At 36.0% G+C, this 19,618-nt stretch overlaps 1 protein-coding gene across 5 annotated transcripts in view; it reads left to right on the forward strand.

Annotated features, from left to right (window-relative positions):
• The first annotated feature begins 6,943 nt into the window (after nt 1-6,943).
• Nucleotides 6,944-19,618, forward strand: part of NSF (N-ethylmaleimide sensitive factor, vesicle fusing ATPase) — a 71,904-nt gene continuing 59,229 nt past the window's right edge. For 3 of the 5 annotated variants that reach the window (XM_026718224.2, XM_026718223.2, XM_087915549.1), the window contains exons 1-4: nt 6,944-7,057; nt 14,591-14,676; nt 15,696-15,795; nt 17,744-17,783. In XM_026718224.2, coding sequence (XP_026574009.2) covers nt 7,046-7,057; nt 14,591-14,676; nt 15,696-15,795; nt 17,744-17,783 — 238 coding nt within the window. In that variant the 5' untranslated portion in view covers nt 6,944-7,045. The remainder of the gene's footprint in view (nt 7,058-14,590; nt 14,677-15,695; nt 15,796-17,743; nt 17,784-19,618) is intronic. The other 2 variants (XM_087915550.1, XM_087915551.1) reach the window with 1 other exon arrangement.

Consider the following 19,618-nt stretch of genomic DNA (forward strand, 5'->3'; position numbering starts at 1 on the left):
AACTGTGGCAGGAAAAGTTGTAAAATGGAGCAAAATTCACTTAACAACTGTCTCGCTTAGCCAGAGAAAATTGGGGTTTTAAGTTTTAAGTTGGGGACTTAAGGACTTAACTCAGGTATAGAAGAGGATCTAAAGTCTCAAATGATTTCATGGCAATAAGGAATAATTAAATAGTGATTTTCTGGATTATCTTTAGCTGTTGTACCATAATTGCCTAGTACAGATACTTACAACCATTGGTTTAGCAACTGTTCAAAGTTACAAAGTAACTTAGGGCAGCATCCTCACAATCACATGACAAAATACTCAGCAAAATCAATGGTAAAGTCAGATTCACTTAACAACCATGTTATTAACAACTGCAGCAATTCACTTAATAACTGTGGCAGGAAAGGTCATAAAATGAGACAAAAACCTAATAGCTGTCTTATTTAGCAATGGAAATTTTGGGATCAATTGTGGTCATAATTTGAGGACTATCTGTATATCTTACCATACACTCTGCTCTATGTATAGTATCTTTTCTATAATAAAGCTATATTCCAACATGCATATATACACACACAGAGACAATAGACAGCAGTTTCTCATTAAAATTCTAGTTTCCATGGCAATGTTCCCCCCACTTTTACTGTAATATGTTTTCAATTTTTCCATCCAAAACATTTAAATTATTGAAAAATGTCCCAGTTTGTATTTTTTTTTGTGTGTGATTTGGACTGTGGAAAGCACACTTATTTTCCCAAAACAAAAAAGTCACCTTAAGTAGCTTCTTTAAATAAGCACACACACACACACATTTTGTGCAATGCAACACTTCCTAGCTTTTCTATTCTCTAAGCTGCAAAACCTTCAGTACTGCAATATAATCACTGCAGTCTGCAGTAGTCTCAGTCTTTATTATGAGGCATGGCAGTGCAATAGAGAAAAATCAGCAATATAAATTATTATTAGACATTATTGCAGCTATGATTGAAAATAGAATGCTGAACTAATTCTAGATTGTGAGATGGAAGCTAAGACCATATGTTATTTTTACAAAAATCCATAGTATACATTGAAACAATTTATGAATAATTTATATAGAATTCTTTATCGGCCAAGTGATGGGACACGCAAGAAATTTGTCTCCAATGCATGAGCTCTCAGTGTACATACAAGGAACAAGTGATAAATCAAGATCATAATAGTAAGATACATTCATCAGAAATCATGATACAACAGTTAGTGATAGTCATAAGGTACCCAAATAAGCAATCCATATAAATCATACTTGTGTAGAAAGTTAGCACTCACCCCTCTCCTAGAAGAATGAAATATTCTACAAAATATTAAAAAGGCAGAATATTTCCCCTAAAACAGAAAGAGAAATCTCAAAGGACACAGAAACTCAGCTCTGGCAGATATTTTGGTGCCAGCTTATCTAGAAGACAAAAGACTGGGCCATTTTATCTATAAGACAAAAGGCCTCCAGCTCCAGGGTGATAGGATTAGCTCTCACTCAGATCCAAACCAGGACAAAACCATTAAGCCATAATAGGAATCGCCCAAAGCCTCTTTATTACATCACCCAGCAAGGTTCAACCAAGCCTGGGATTCAAGAGAACCTACAAAGTTACTTCTGCATGGTCCCATGGGAGCCTAATAATCAATCAGGATCATTTCATGCCATAGGAACTGGAAGCAAGATCAAAGACCAAGAGAAGGTATCTCTCTCTCTCTCTCTCTCTCTTACACACACACACACACACACACACACACACACACACACTCATGTGCTCAATTTTGCCCAAGACCGCAACCATGTAGTCGTGTCAACTATTAAGCCATCTTTCCAAGCACTCTTCATGTTTCCATTGTCTTTCTTCCCACTTGGAACTGAACCCAGATGAACATTTCTTCCAATACTAAGATATTAAATAAAACAATTAGTATAAATTGTAAGATACAAGAAACAAAGCCATAAGAAGGTAAAGAATAAATTATAAGAAAGTTTAGAAGAATGGTAATATAGCCTACTTGGTAGTTTGATAGTGTTGTGGGAATTAGTTGTTTAGTGGTGGTGGGGGGATGACTGTTCTTGTGTCTAGTTACTTTGGCAAGCAATGCTCTATATCAGGGGTCGCCAACCTTTTGGACCTCAGGGACCACCAAACTCATAATTTTGACGATGACTTGCTGACATTGGTGGGAAATTCGGTCCCATATACCAGAGCTGCAGTAGTCACAGGACTGGCCCTTTAGACATCCTGGAGCAGCTGCTCCTCCACCCGGGTGCACCGACCTGCCACGGACTGGAGGAGTTGTCCGGGATGACCAAAGGGCCAGTCTTGTGACTACTGCAGCTTTGGAGTATGGGACCAACTTTCCCACCAATGTCAGCAAGCGGATTTCCCTCCCTCGCCATTGGTCTTACATTCCTGTTCCAGCTCACATGGCTCTACTCAAGGTAAGGTTTGCACTTGGTGAAAGAGTGGGGGCCAGCGGGTGGGCTGGCCATGTGGATGGCGCAGGCTTGTGTTCCCATGCAGCCTGGATTAATTGCTTTGGGGGGAATGCTTTGGGGGACATTTCTCTGTGGACCACATGTGGTCCCCAAGCCACTGCTCTATATAGCATTGTCTTGAGGGAAGTTTATGTCCAGGATGTGAGGGATCTGTTGATATTTTCAAAACCCTTCTTCTAGCTTGGGCAATATACAGGTCCTTGTTAGAAGGTAGGCTGATAGCAATTCCTTTTTCTGCAGTTCTAATTATCCCTTGGAGTCTGTGTCTGTCTTGTTTGGTTGCAGTGCCAAAACAGTAATCGAGATGCAAATGACAGACTCAGCAATCTCTTTGTAGACCCGTATCAGCAGTTTTTTGGGCAGTGTGAGCTTTCTGAGTTGGTGCAAGAATATTCTTTGTTGTGCTTTTTTGACGACATTTTTGATGTTAGGTGTCCATTTAAAGTCTCCCCCCCCCCCCCAAAAAAAATTATTGATTTTTAAAAAACAAACATAAACAAACAAAACATGAAAACATAAAACATCTTTTTTGAAAGCAGCTTGATCCCGGGTTACATCTTTTCGTACAGACACAAATTCAAGTTCATGCTCATTTTTATATACCATTCCATATCTTATTACCATTCTACATTTTCTATATAGCTTCTCCCCTCTTTTAACTCTCTTAATTCTAATTTATTTATTTCATCTCAGTTTAAATCATTATACTTATATCCTTTGTCTGTCCTGTTTCAGCTGTCTATTATCTTTTCTCATTAAAACAAAATTTCTCCTGCAATCACTGATTGGAGTATGATGCCTTTATATCTTTCCCCTAAAATTATAACACTTAATATAGTACATAACTTTCATTCGGATTCTGCTTAGTACATTCTAAAGCTACACACTATATTTTAAGAAAAGAAGAAATTATAAATATATAATTAAAACAACAATCCATACCAATTCAACTCTATCGTTAAAATTAATATTCATTTAAATCTTAAACATTTTACACATTACTTTTCAAATAGGTATCATGCTTCTATGGGAACACTTATAAATTTTGCGTGGTTACTTCCCCCCCATTTCACTAATTTTTTAAAACTTTGTGTAATTAAAATGTTCCCATTCCTTCCTAATTCAATTCTCTCATTTATTTCATTTCATTTATTTTGTTCAAAAAGGTTTCACTAAATTACACTGAGTATTTTATCCCATTTTTTAATCATATGTTGTTCCAATTTTCTAACATTATTTCTAATACAAGTATAACAATACAGTCTTATGTACCTTTTCAGAATCTCATTTTCAGTTATATTTTTACCTATTATCTCTGAATAAGTCCTGTTTCTTTACATCTTGCTCCAAATCTTTGTAGCTTCTCTTCCCTTCCTTCCTCCCTTGCTTCTTCACTCTACCTTTTTTACCCCCTTGTCTCTCCACCTCCATTTCCCTCTTCTGTGTTCCCCTTTTCTGTTGCTTTCTGACATTATATTCACTTTTCACCTTATTTTCCCCTTTTTTGGTTGTTTTTTTAGGTCTTAAATTCTCCATTCTCTTTCCCCCTTTTCCCCTTTCTTCCCCAGATAAAGTTAGTTGTTCATTAAAAATGGCTTCTTCTTTGTCCCAATCTTCTTGTTGCACAGTCTTTTCTTATAGTTTCTCATAGGTACAGATCGCCATTTCTAAGAAATGAAAAATCGAGTGAAAAGAGCCCTTCCCGTCTTGTTCCTCTTCTTTATATTTTTTAAATTCCATTTTCAGTTCATCCACAAGTGATGCCATTGTAAAAAAAAAATTAAACAACCACCCAATTGTTTTTAATCATTCAAATATAATTTCCAGAAGTCCCAAAGTCACCAGACAATCCAAATACACACAAGCTGTTTCATTCAACTCTTTCTTTTTTCACTTTCTCTTCCTGGGGTTACTATTTAGTTACAAAGTTCCAGTTAAAATGTATCTTTTAGAAGTCTTATTACGATTCAACTTTAGATTCTTTTAAATTTCAAGCAGCCTCCTCCAGCCAAATCTTGCTCTTATTCTTTTCCTCTCCCTTCCCACTTACAGCAAAAAAAAGTTTTTTAAGTGTTCAGAAATCTTTATTGTCCCCTTGGCATTTAATTTTCCAGTTTAATTACCTGTTGGTGCCAAAGTGGGTTTTTCCGATTTCTCATTCATCTGCTGTCAACGTAAGGAAGGAGAGTGAGAAAAAAACTTTCCCTTTTCACTTTCATTCACTGCTTCCGAATCTTCTTTGGGAGCGATGTATCTTTTATAAGATTTAAATTCCAGGGTACCTCAGTTGTTGCTTCTTATTCTGGTCAGCCAAAACTTTCACTTCTTAACTTCCTCCTGCACTTTCTTTTCCGGCTGAGTGCTTCTTTGAGGCGGCCATTTCTGACTGCCGCTCTACCGCCTTTGGGAAAGGGAGTTTAGCCAGCTGAGGAGGAAAGATGCAGCTTTCCTCAACCCTGCCGGAGTCTCCCCCGTCTTCACCACCTCTATGGGGTGGCTTAGCCCCAAAGCCAAACTGGCTCGGGGTGCTTCACCTGCTGCTTCCTGTCTGTAAGAAAGCTTATGATCCATATACAAGTGTGGTCAGGAACTGCTAGCTGAATCAGTTTAGTTAAAATAATATCTGGAATGATTGGTATTTGTAGCTGAAGTCTTAAAGAAGGACCTTTATATAGGTCTTTAGAGATTCAATAAGTTGTAGAACAAGGGTCGCCAACTTTTTGGACTTCAGGGACCACCAAACTCATAATTTTAAATTCCAGGGACCACTAATATGAATTTTGACTAACGGTGGCTTGCTGATGTTGGTGAGAGAGAGAGAGAGAGAGATCTGATCTAACCTTTCTCTCCCTCTCTCCCCCACTCCACAAATACACAGAGGCAAGGGTGTGATTCAAATGTCTTAACCAGTTCTGTGGGCATGGCCTAATTTGTGGGTGTGGCTTGGTGGTCTGGCTGTGACTGGCTGGGCATGGCTTGTCTGTAAATATTATAAATATTTATGTATTGAATTTTTTATTTAAAAACGAGCAACTTTTATCCAAAAGCAGGCAGATTGAATTGCTCACAGAATCACATTACTCAGAGATCTATCTTTCTGCCATAAAATCTGCAAGCAAGCAATCTCACAAAATTAACTCACAACACACCATGTATGTAAATACTGATTTTTTTATAAGAAAAGAGCAACTTTTACTTAAAATCAGGCAAAGCAGTCAGGCAGATTGAGTTGCTCACAGAATCACAGATTCATTCAGAGATCTATCTTTCTGACATCGGCTACCTGAGTCTGCAATGAATAATAAAAGTTTCAGTCCTAAGGAAAGTAGGAAGCGGAACTGAAGATCTAAAGATTAGCTGAAAGCAATACATCCAATGGTTTCCTGCTTTCTAGCTAATCTAAATCTCCCGGCATAGCAGAAAAGCTGATGGTTGGGGAAAAAATGGAAAAATAGCAATTTAGCAAGCAAGTTTGCCAGGTAAGGAGTGAGTGGGTGGGAAGATGTCCCGCGGGCCATGTGGGTGGTGCAGCCTTGTATTCCCGTGCTTCTTGATCTTTTGAAACACTTTAAAATATATTACATGAGCATCCTATTGTCTATAACTACAGGTCAGGGCATGCATCCTTAGTTGTATTGGTGCTGTTGAATTAGTTGCTCTGAGATCACTCTCTGCAGCAAAATGGGCTGAAGAAAAGATGTTTCCATGTTTATTCAAAATCTTCATGGTTTGGTTCAACATAAACTGTTTCTTTCTTTGATAGCACAGAATCTACCCACTTAATCCAAGAATATTATAGGGGGTCTATGAAGGGTCTTGTCACTTTTCAAACCATGGATCCAGTGACAGGCTCAGCCGCTTCTACTTTTGGTATACTGTCCTCCTCGATGGTTTGAATGGCTCAAATATTGCTTATTCTTCTCAAAGATTTTTAAAACAAGTTAAAGTCAATTATGCTTGTTTTTAGAGTTGTTTGTTTTAAATGTATATTTAAAAAATAAATTTCCACTATGGATGCAGAAATAAACTTATGGTTATGGCTCCATCGTTTATATGTACTGTAAGAAGCTACAATAGATAGATTTTCTAAGCCTTCTTCATTCTCTCAGCTTATGAAGTAGCCATGAGCATTGCCGGTAGAAAAACCTTAGGCTTATCTGCAAGATTACAGCATTTAATAAAATCTCGCAAAGCTTCCCATTAATGTTCATCTTGACGATTGCCTACCCTTGCTTTAAACTGGGAACAATTCTCTAAGAGGCCAAACAAACATTCGCTACCCTCTTCTATACGGCAGTCGTGTGTCTAACCAGAAAGAATATTTTACAGGCGTCATCCAGCAATGCAAACGCTCATCCTCCCTGGTTCCCCATGAACACAGGAACGAGAAAAGCAGGAAAGACCGGAAGTGGGAGGGAGGCATATTGACCACGCCTCTTGCAAGTGATGTAACTGTTTCCTCCCGCCCCTCCTCGGCAGTTTCGCGCTTGGTGTCTTCACATCTCCTGTCAGTCGCGTCTTCGGCTGCGGAACAGCAAGATGGCGGCCCGGGTGAGTGTGCCGATGAATGACTGAAGGCGGGGGCAGTGACGTGTCAGCAAGACACCTTCTGCCCTCCCTTTTCTTTCCCAAATTATTAAGGCCGAATTATTTTAAGAACTCTGTTTCCCTCTTCTCTGATAGAGTGGTGTTTTTGCCTTTTTGTAGTTGGACCGGCAGGACCGAGTCTGCATCACAGCCTGTTTGAAGGATTTATGGGGTAGTGGTAATCGCTCTCCTCCAAATTAATTAAGGGATTGATAGGGAGATCTTCGATTACACCACGATCCTCCCGTCGTTTAAAGTGGGGTTTGTTTAATAACCCTGGACAAATTCCGTAGATGAAAATAACAACCGCAAAATAAATGCATGTACTATCTATCTGCGCTTCCTCTTTAAGAACCATCACAGTGAGTCATTAAGTAGCATCTCTTCACCAGCCTTTAGCACATTTCTCCCCCTCCCATTTCGTAGGTTCAGATCACTGCAGTGAACCTACAAGGGGAGCAAAACGGAGGGCAAACCTCATTTCCAGGTTCTTGAAACAGATGGGTGGTTTGTTTGTTTTTTTAAATAAAACTTGACAAAAACTTCCTTTTCTCCTACGTTCGTTACTCTTAAATAAGGAATTACACAGACAGGGAAGGTTTCACTATCAGTTCTGAAATGTTTCTCTGTGTAACAGATATTCATTCATTGGTGGCCTCCCAGGAATTAGCTCTTGTTGTGTTACTTCCTCCATTTGGAACAGGAGGATCTGGTGGGTGAAAAGGTAGGAGTGTCAAGCTGTCGATGCAGTTCACACTTTTACTGCAATGTATTTGGCTAGCGATAGAGCACTCTGCCTTCAGATTCTACAGTTGATGCTGTTAACTACTGAGAACGACTACTGCTTCATTTTCCAGTGACTAATTTTATTTATGTCCAACACTGCGTTTCTTAGAACTAGGAATGCAACAAAAATGGGTTATATTGGAAAAAGGATCATTATGTAAGGTGGTCTTTCCTTTCAGAGATGGTTTTAAACATCACCAAACCTTAGACTTTGGCTACAGTACTTCTACTTGGAAAAGGACAGTGTTGACTTAGGATCCTAGCAGAATAATTTTCTCATTCTCTGTATATCCAGACAGCTTCAGGAAGTACTATAGTAGTAAACATAATATACAAACCTATACAAAAAAAAATGAGTTTAGTTACAGTATGAAAAAATGTAGAAATTAGATATCTAATTTTATTTAAAATCTAGACATTATGCCAGTGCATGTTTGAATATCCTAATAATTAATAGTAAAAAATCTGTTTCTTGAGCTTTGTAATCTTAGTACACTTTCACATAAGAACATTGAACAAGTTCAGAACCAGCCCCAATCTATACAGTCACAAGATGTTGGCTGGTTTTGAGAATTAACTCCTCAGTATCCTCCCACTTTTATTAATATACTGCCACTTCATTGGAGGCTTTTAACTGCAGTGAAGAAAATGGTGGAAGACAACTTGGATGTTTTCTTTTCTGCAGTGGTTTCTCATTGTAAGGGAGAACATCTGAACTTGTTTTATATTGCATATTGTGTGAGGGATTTTTTATGACTTCATATGTTCAGAGAGTCATTGGATAGAGCACTGTTTGACTTAGACATATGGTCTATTCAAGATTCTGTGGCTTGAAAAAATGGTGATACTCACATGGGAATTAGAAACACTAGTGTGAAAATGTTGTATAATATGCCAGTGGCAATATTTTATTGACTTCAGTAGGAACTGGCATTCAAACAAAAACTACCAATACTTTGTTTCTTTCCCATTCAAGATAAATACTTAATTTTGGGCTGAAATTTTTGATGTCAAACTTAGTTAATTTTAATTTCTCAACAAAAATGTGATCACCCAATGAAACAAGGATATCTTTTGTAGTTTTTGTCCCTTTATTATTTTATGTATTTCAAGCCATGAGAACAATGATTCTTAGCACACTATGCTGGTCAAGAATTTTCTTCAGTAAAATTGCTTAATACTGAGCGCTGGAGCATGTGGATTTCCAGTGTAATGAACATCCATCATATTTGCTATTCCAATTTTCTTTTTTTCTTTTTCTTTTGTTATTGTTTTTTCTAAGACCACAGTGCACTTAATATAGCATATAAAGCTTCAACAGCTGATAACTACCTCAAGTCTATTGCTGTCATTTTTAATGTTCACATTGGTACCTGTATTATCTTTGTATGGTTCGTGAACCACTTTTCATCCCTAACCCATTCTCATGAAAGAGCTGCTGGTTAGAGCATGCAGCGAAGTAGAGCAGAGAAGATGGATGTGGTTGGTCAGACTGACTAGGGAGGAGGTTGTGGTGCTTTTACAGAGGTGGGTTGCAGTGGACTGTACATTGAACATTAAGAGCAAAGAGGATGTGCAAAAATGTTTTATCAATCTCAAAATCATAATGACCGTGAGGATTGATAGCTATAGAATTTTATTCATCATTCAGTTATAAATCAACTCATAAAATACTCTGGGAGCTTTCATTTTTAAAGGATGTCCAGCAAGATTGGATAAAGCAACAAAAAGGGTGACTGGAAAGGATTTGAGTGCTATTCAAATTGTGTAAAAAGTTTGAAAAGATACATATAGCAGCAATGCTGTGTTTGTTTAAGTTTAAAGAAAGTGGACTCACAATACCAAAATATTTGGTCTGGCTATTTGCCATATAAATCAGCACTAGTCATTCTGGAAAGGAAATCCAAAGGACATGTAGGCTTGCCATAAGCTGAGCAGATTCTGCTTCATCATCCTAGTAGAAATGTGATTTTTTAAATACATCTATTTAAACAGTTATAATATGTTTCTTCAAATATGGATGGATGTATTCGAAGAGTAAATGGAATATGAATGTCTTGTAACATCTTGAATTGTAGTTTTAACCAGCCTAGCAAATAAGAAGTGAAGATTGTTGACATTCTGTTACACCCAAACTAGTCTTCCTCATTTTCCTAGAGCCCTTGTTTACATCTCTGTGTATAGACTCCATTGCTTCAGATTTTATGCATTAAATATACATTATATGGACAATTAGCTCTATCAGGGTCAAAATAAGAGTAATCAAAAGTATCATGGCTGTGCAAGCTTCCCTAACCTAGTGTCTTCCAGATCTTTTGGATCATAATTCCAGTTTCCTTATATCCTTAATATATAGGCTCAGAATGATGAGATCTGTAAACAAAATGGAATGGCATCAAGTTTAGAAAGCAACAGATTTCTGGCTTGAACTTTCCTGATCATGACCTGGAGAGATTTTACCTAGTTTTGTTTTCTGTGCAAGTTGCAGCCATGTTTTTCAAGCAGGAGGTCTTAGAGACCTTGTGAATAAAGGTGTGGATTAATAAAGCAGTGAGAATTTTGGTCTCTTTCTAAACATCAAAAAGACGAAGCTCATGATAACTGCAAGGAATGGAAACATTAAAATATAAATTAATGGTGAAGAGGTAGAATGCATGGAAAAATTCACTTTCCTAGGTTTCAAGATCACTCAGTGATGAATACAGCCCAGAAATAAAAGACCGGATTTCACTGGGCCATACAGCAATGATGAAGATGAGCCAAACATGGAAAAGCAAGAACATCAGCCTGGCAACCAAATGTAGGTTAATCAGCTTTATTGTGTTCCCATAGCTAGCTATGGCTTTGAAAGACCTTAAAAAATAAGATAGGAAAAAAATTGATTTGTTTGAGCTGTGGTGCTGGAGAAGGCTCCTACATATTCCTTCGATAGCAAAGATGACTGACAAGCAAGTACTGGAGGTTATAACACCAGGCATGTCACTGAAATCATAAACTGCATGTCATTTAGCCATGTCATGCAGGGGAATTCACTGGAGAAAGCAATTATGCTTGAAAGAATTAATGGTAAAAGTAAACCAGGCCGCCAAAGAACATAGTGGCCAGACACCATCAAAGCTGACACTAACCAGACCATAGAAAAACTTAAAGAAGTAATTGAAGATCAGAAGATATGGAGAGATCTGGACTATAGAATTGTGAAGAGTTGGACATGACTAAATGGATATCATCATCATCATCATCATCATCTTATTTAAAGATGTTGAAGATTACCTGAAAAGTACAATTAATACAGAATGCAGTACTTCACTTCGTCGCAGATGAGAGCTGCTTCTGCAGTATAGAAACAGTTTAGGGGGTCCTGCTTTGGTGGGGAGAATGAGAGTTTTGAGGCAAGTATTGTTGCTGCTGTTTCATATGGTGGGGTCTAGATGCAAAAAGGAATGAATGAATATTCGGGATTATCTACTTTAGAATTTTTTTCACCTCATTATTTTATTGTGCCTCTATTTGCATTCTGTATCATGATAAACATTAGGTGACAATAAATGTGATGTGTTCCTTAGAAAAATATACAAAGCAGTCATTTCAACATAATACTACAGATTAAGAATGTAACTCTAGAATCAACAATATAAACAATTCACAATGATAAACAGTAACTTTATTTACAGTAATGACATTCACTATGTAGCTTTACTCTAACCATACCTTTGTCCTACTTTGTGTGGACAAAATGTAGGAACCCTAATAGAATCAACCTTATCTGTTTTCAGGAAATAGTCTATTCTTTATTTTAAGGGGATAATAAAGTATTAAATACATTTTTACAAATAAATAACTGAAGGCATTGGGGAAAATAAAAAAGGTTCTTCCTTGGCATCATAATATATTGAAGTAGATGCTGGCAAACCATCTTGTAGTGGAAGGACAGCTGGCCAATCCTTTAAGCCAATCTGTTTTCAAGCCATTAAAGGTTTCTGAAAGCAAAACCACTGCCTGGGATTGAATGAAAAATAGATGCTCCATGCTAATGGACTGTAAATATTTCTTTATAGGCAACTATTTTAGTCTTTCTTTCAAGTCAACAGCATGTGATTATTCTTGCTGTATATCTTGAGTTTTCCAAACAACATATTTACGTTCCTTCTTTTCTTCTGCAATATCAAATGCATAAATATTTGTTTATCCATATTATTATCTGTAAAATTGTAGAAGTTCTCTTTAACATATCTAATGTTTTCCTTATTGCCTTTTCTTCTGTTGTATCTATTTCTTGCTAGTCAAAATACAATTAAGACTTTCTTCCATTTCGTACCTGCGTACTAGGAAGAGAAGAGACAAAAAAGGGAGGGAAAGAGAGGGAGGAAGGAAGCCTTATACAGCCTTTCCAACTCAAGCAACCTTCCCACAAATCACCATCCCAGACTATCCCCTCAGCTTTCTCCAATTCATTCAGCACCTTTTGTGCATCCCTTTGCACTCTCCCCAACCAATACGCCCTCCCCTTAAGCCTTCCCCTCTTAAATACACCAGGTACCTATTCTGATCCAGCATGTCTTCCTTGACGCAGCACTTTTCACATACACCCTGATCCTCACTGTTGGCCTACATGTCCTTGACTCATGCTGCTCTCTCCATCATACTATCTCTGACTCTTATACAGCTCAAACCACACCAGAGAAAATACCTTCAAAATGATGACTTAGTGTGGCCTGGGTACTCTAGTTGTACTTAAATCTTAAGAGATTATATGTTCCAGATACAAATATTGTAGTTAGACATAGGACAATTGTATTTATATCCTGAAGACAATCTTAAATAATAGGATAATTATTCCCTTTTATTGCTCAGGATGAAACTATGGATCCTCCTATATTGTCTCTTGCTCAGCATAGCTCCGAGATCATTTAGTTCTTTATACTAAAATTGTCCGTAAATCTGGGCACCATCTGTCATTGTTATTTGCTTTCATCTTTGTGTAATCTCTTAGCATGTTAATGTAATGCTAAACTGATATAGGGTTAACTGTAAAACTATTCCTTGTGCACTTTGCCTAGTGCTTTCTCCATATTTGTAGTTTAAAGGTATTTCCTTTCTTCGATCATATTCCTGCTTCTGTTGCCACCTCCCCCACCCATATTATCTCTGGCAACTTGTCTCATGACCCAGATTTTTTTTCTTACTTATATAGCACCCATGTTGTACGTAGTGAGATCAGGGCTATACTATTTCACAATTGAGGTTTGCAGACCATATGGTTAAATGTTTTTGATTTCAAGATAGAAAATAAATAAATGATTCAGGTTACTTTCTTTGTTTATTGCCCTTTTAATTTTAAAACATCAACTGATTTATCCAGCAAGACATGATTTTTTTATATTACTCTTCTTGAAGCCTGTAATTTGAAGATCCAATTTCAATGCCATCTTTGACTCTGATTCTTGACTCTTGATGAATGTATCTTTTATTTTATGTACACTGAGAGCATTTGCACCAAGACAAATTCCTTGTGTGTCCAATTACACTTAGCCAATAACGAATTCAATTCTATTCCATTCCATTCCATTCTATTCTATCTTTATCTTCTCAAATAATACCTGCTCCTCATTTGCTATTTCTTCTATAATATTTTTTGGACACATTCTATCCATAGAAATAAATATCGCTATTGACATTATTACTAATTTTCAATTCCATTTTTCAAATATGTCCTTCAATATTTTCAATATTATCATGTTTTGCATCATTTTATAAGTCCAGTTAATTAGCTGTTAATCAGGCTAATGTATTTTTCTCCTTTAACTAAAATCTTTAGTTCCCTATAGTGACCAATTTTTAAAACTACTCATCTTTACAAAAGTCCAAACAAATCTATTTCTTACAGGAAGGATTTTTTTTATAATTAATTCCAAAATCTTATTCCAAATTTATCTGATGCCTTAATCTATTTGTAACTTTCTCAGATCAAAGGCTTATTTAGCTTTTTCCTGTTTATTTCAATTAAAAAATATCTTTATTAAGGATTGAAAGAAAACTTACCCAATGTTTTCAGACTTGGGGATCTGAAAGTCTCTGGTAGCTTAAAAATAGTTAATAAACATTTTCTGAACATGATTAGGAAAGGACATTTGCAAACTAGTGTCTTTTAAAAGGCACCAATAATGGTTGTGCGTGCTCCTGTTAATCTCCCAGTACTCAAACACCTGCAGTGATAGTTGTCTTATAGTCCCCTGGTAAAGTGCTTGTGGGTGATTTCCTGGCTACTTCTGGCTGGGGAGGTTCCAGAGAACTGGTATATGCTCCAGCTCATTGTTCTTCACTGGAGGTTTGTTGGCTTCACTTTTCACAGAGCCATCTTCACCATTTCTTCCTCCAGAAGTACATAACTGCTTACATTCTGTAGTGATATAATCTGCATACAGCATCATTGTGTTTTCTGATTAGCCCATCCTATCTTCTAGCATAGATGTACTGAGAACCAAGTTTCTGTTTCTTATACTAATAATCAGCCAGCTCTATTTGTAAATGGTGCATGATATCTCTTCAAAAATACACATGTTCTCAAAAATACACGAATACTAAACAAATGGCAAACATTGAATTTGCCTTTATTCCAAAATAAAATTGAACTTCAAAAATTAAATCCATTTTGTATTTATGCTATTTAGTTCTTCATTATTGACCTCTTGTCTCTGATTTTCCTTACAGATTATGCAAGCTGCAAGATGTCCCACAGATGAACTCTCCTTAACCAATTGTGCTGTGGTCAATGAAAAGGACTTTCAATCTGGCTTGTAAGTTTGATTTGTCTCTTTTTAGAGAAGATTGGGGAAATAGGCTTTCTTCAGTCTGTTTTTTTCCAAAGTTATACATAGTAAATCTTGCAAATTATATGACTATTATTAGCAATGTGCTAAATGTGTGTGTGTGTGTGTGTGTGTGTGTGTGTATGTAAAACATCAGCTCTATGAATTGTATTTTATTTGGCATTAGAAATTTTTAAGTGGAAAGGGAGAAATAGATGAGGCATTAATCTTGATATTTAGGCTATAGAAAACTACTTGTTGATTGCACAAACTAAAGTTTGTTAATCAGATTTTCATATTACTGATGAAAATTAATATTGACTAATTTTTCATCATTTCCATCTTAACTATCAAAGAAGATATGAGAACCAATTTGGTCTAGCCATGGAAGAATTGAATTGGAGTCCTGTCTAAGGCATGAAAATCATCTGGATAACTTTTGGCCTGCCATTTGCTTTTAACCCTAAAAGTAAAGAAATAGTAAAAAACCTCCAAAGATATCAAGGTTTTGTGTATGTGCTTTGCCAGAAGTCAAGTCTACTTGAACACAACAACAACAACAAAATCATAGTGACTTCATTTGTTTAGTTTGACTCAGACCAAAACTATATAGAGTTATACATGTATATCAATTTCTTAAATGTTAAGTGAACCAAGGTGTACAATAACTTCCACCTACAAATTGCCATCTGGAAGCTTCAATATCAACATCTGGGAAAGACTTTCTGAAAAATCATTTTGAAGTTTAAAAAAAAGGATCTTCCCAATTTTTTGGCTTCTTTTTGCATTTTATTATGATTAGCTCCTTTCTATCCAATAGTCAGAAATCGTTAAAAAAATCTCAAGAAAATAGAATACTGTACTGTATTTATTGCAAAGCATAGTTTTTGATATTAGACCAGTTATTTCATAGAACAGATATTGCTTGAGATGACTCAGATATTGAAAGATTTTAATTGTTTATCTTTTTTCCACCTCTCATTCCTCTTCTCCCAAACTCTTTGTAGGCATGTAGTTGTGAAGACCTCACCCAACCACAAATATATTTTTACACTGAGAAGTCATACATCTGTTGTCCCAGGTAGCATTGCTTTCAGTTTGCCACAGGTATGGCTTTGATAGTTTGTTTCCTTTTTGACCCCCAAATGCAAGCAATATTGCTATTGAAAGTAATTATTTTTCAGCAAAAATTAAAATGGCAGTGGCTCAAAATAAAAGTATGCTTCCTAGATATCCTATGAATATGAAAGCTAATTATTCAGTTCTTGTAAAGCAATTTTAAAAATATTAGGAAAATTGGGTTGTTTGAGGACAGAGCCTATGAAGGATTCCAATTGTTATGTGAGATACAAGATAGGCAGTCAGGCAGCTGGATTGATGACCTCTATGGCAAGGATGTAAGATGAGATAGCATTGCTATTGCAGAATAAGCATTTTATGTTGGATGTACAGTTGCAATATTGAAAAGAAAATAATATTTTCTGAAGGATCTAATAATTTCAGCTTCTTTCACCAACACCTTTCAAACGTAGTTTCACATCAGCTATTTAGCAACAAAGCTTCAGAAAATGTGACTAATCTTTGCGGCTTCCCTGATTCCTCTGTGGTGTTAACTAACAGTTTGGACTTGTGAATGAAGAACAGCAAGAACAGCGTAGCCTTGAGTATAGGAGAATGAATAGGAGTCATTCTAATAAAAGAGCAAAGAAAAAGTAGCTTGCTGAGCCGCAAAATAAGGTTTTACTTCTATTCTTTTGCTTAATAGAGTTACAATCAAGTGAAAAAAAGATAACTCTTTGAGTTCTATGGTTTTATGTATTAGGAGATAGTAAAAATCATCTGGCCCTTAGCAATTCTTAAAAGTAGGTAAATACTAAATATGTTGGGGACATAGCTATTAAAACTCTTATTCAGCACAGTTAACATTTAGAACATTGGAGGGTACCAGTCTGAGGAAGGCTGCTCTAGATCAGAGATACTGTAGGAAAAGTGTGGCCCTTAGTCATTCAGTAACAACCCCTGGCCAGAGCACAATTACTAGAAAAAGAAAGCACAAAATTATTTGCTGTTCATTTTGATAATATAAAACCCACCTTTTAAAGTCAAGTTTGTTTTTGCCTCCAAGCAAAAATACACAAATCTCTTGCTGAGTGGAAAACAGGAAAGACTACTTAAATACAAAGCTGGAAATAATATAATTTATTGTGCTGGGAGGTCATGCATCTGTGGGGAACAAAGTCTACGTAACAAAGAAGTAATATAATCAAAGTTGGTGGGGGGGGGTCTAACTTGCAAGCTTGTGAACAGGTCAAAGATAAAGCCTACTTGCCTGTCCCTTTATTTTTGTCATGCTTTTGCCTTTTACTAAAATCAGGCAAAAATTATTCTGGGTGCTGGGGGTGGGGCTTTACATATATAAAAAACAAATACATAATTACTTTGAACTCAATTTAGCATTATACATATATGTATATGTATAATAATTGTGTTCAAAGTAATTATGCATTTGTTGATTAATTCTCTTTTATGCTGCCTGACTACAAATGACTCTAGGCAATTCATAATATTCCAGAAAAATAAAAACAATGTAATAAGAATCAATAACAAAACAAAATTAGATAAAAGGAAACAGAAGTAGAAATAGATGTGGAACATGGAAGACACCACAAATATTCATCTATCTCACCTTAGAAGCGGTGGCTTTCAGTCACATTAGCCCAGGGTCTGGGAGAACAATCAAGGTCTTCTCAAACACTAACAGGGTGGGAGCCATCTGGATCTTGGGGCTCTTTATTTCATAACCATGACGATAGTAACGATAGCAGTAGTATTTGATTATGCTTCTAACAACTACGTACAGTATAATGGCACGTTGCCTGTAGGAGACAAAGTAATCAAGGATTGCAACTATGTTTTAGCATGACATGAATTTTATTGTGCGTATGGCTGCTGCACAAAAGTTATTTAGATAGGTGTTTTCCTTTGTGAATATATATGCATATTTAATGTAGGTAAAGGATTGTTCTTTTTCTTATATGCATTTTTTTCTCTATAGAGAAAATGGGCTGGCCTTTCTATTGGGCAAGATATAGATGGTAAGTTTTCACTATAAATTAGTATATTGTTTTACTTAATCTAATTGAAACTTTTTTCCCTAAAGCTTTTTATTTTGGAATGAATTCTGTTACAGTGCAGTTTTTTAAATCCTTTTTGCTGTTTGGTATTATCTACATGAAATACTATGCTGGGATAGTTACACTGATCTTTAAATGTTTTATTGTTATTATTATTACTCTCATCTCTAAATAAAAGCTTTATGTAAGATATTTAAAAATTAATGATGATAAACATAAAAGAAGCATATCAAGAGAGATAAGAGCCAAACAAATAGATAATCAGAAAAGAGAAATGAGGACACAGTGCATTTTACCTTATTAAATAATCAAATGATAAAAGAGCAAATATCCCTTTGGATGAAGTTAGAAATGAATTGGTGAAAAACTAACAACTATAAATAGATATCTATATGATTTTTGCATTTGAGCTGTAGTGGGGCAGTGGTTAGAATGCAGTACTGCAGGTTAATTCTTCTGACTGCTAACTTCCCGCAGTTAGGCAGTTCAATTCTCACCGGCTCCAGGTTGATTCAACTTTCCATCCTTCCAAGATCAGTAAACTGAGGACACAGCTTGTTGGGGGCAATATAAGTGATTCTGTAAATCACTTATAGAGGGCTATAAAGCATTGAGACATGGTATATCAGTCTAAGTGCTATTGCTATTGATTTGCATGCATGCATCTTGCTTATTTCTACAGTGGTATCTCATGAAAATTCCCCCCTTTTCACCACAGTCTCTCTCCAAAAAGATATTAGCAATGGGATTCTTGTCTGTATTACCAAGGTGCTAATATTTTCTCGTGTCTGTGTCTGATGCTTTATAACTGCAGTTAGTTATAATTCTATGAAAAGCAAGTATGTAAAAAGAGATGGATTCTACCATTTCATCTTATACAGTAAAAACTCATATTTTATTGCTCAGTAATATAAGAAAACAAATGAATAAACTCTTCAAGCATCCTAAATTGCTCTTCGATGATTTAGACAAAACTGGATAGCCATTACTGTATAATAACTGCATATGTTGCCTCTTTGTCTCTTTGCATCTAACATTACCATCACAGATGCATTCTCTTTCAGTTAAGGGTGTTTATTTCTCAGTTTTTTTATCAGAAAATCTCCCAAAGGGAGTGTGGAAATATTTTGCTACAAAGCAGATACTTACAAAACAGGAAGGCTAATTAGTGATTGCAGTGATATAATTCCCACCTGTATCTAAATTTGGAAGTTGTTTCCTTAAGTTTGAATATATTAAGTTGATGCATGGATATATACACCTTTGTGCAGCATATTTTAATTTCTGATACTGTCACCTATTTCATTTTTAGTGGCTGTAATTCAGGACATAGTTACGCAATTAGACCCAGGTTTTGATATGTTTTGTGGAATGAAATAAAACCGATTGCAATTCAGACAAGAAGAGTACTTAATACTTAATGCAGTTATCAAAGTTGCTAGAAAATGAATTCTGCCTTCTGCAATACTATTTGTAGCCCTGATATATGCACTGGTTAAATTCAAATTCTTACACAGGAAATTAAGTCAATTCCATCTGAGGAAACATGTTGATGGCAAAACTTTTTTTTTTTGGGGGGGGGTCTTTGAAGTGGGAGGTTTGATTCTCTGATATTGTATAGGGATTTGTCCATTCATGGGAAACTAGGGGAAATATTGTATCTATCCATGATTAGCATTTATTTCCATTCCTCCTTTTTTGTAATAGCAATTTCTTAATATAAATTAAAAGCATATTTTTACATTATATTATAAGATATAAAGATTTTTAATATACTTTCATAATTGACTATACAT

Source organism: Pseudonaja textilis, chromosome Z (assembly GCF_049901715.1).
Source record: "Pseudonaja textilis isolate UNSWEBS1 chromosome Z, rPseTex1.2, whole genome shotgun sequence".
In the NCBI taxonomy this organism is placed as follows: Eukaryota; Metazoa; Chordata; class Lepidosauria; order Squamata; family Elapidae; genus Pseudonaja; species Pseudonaja textilis.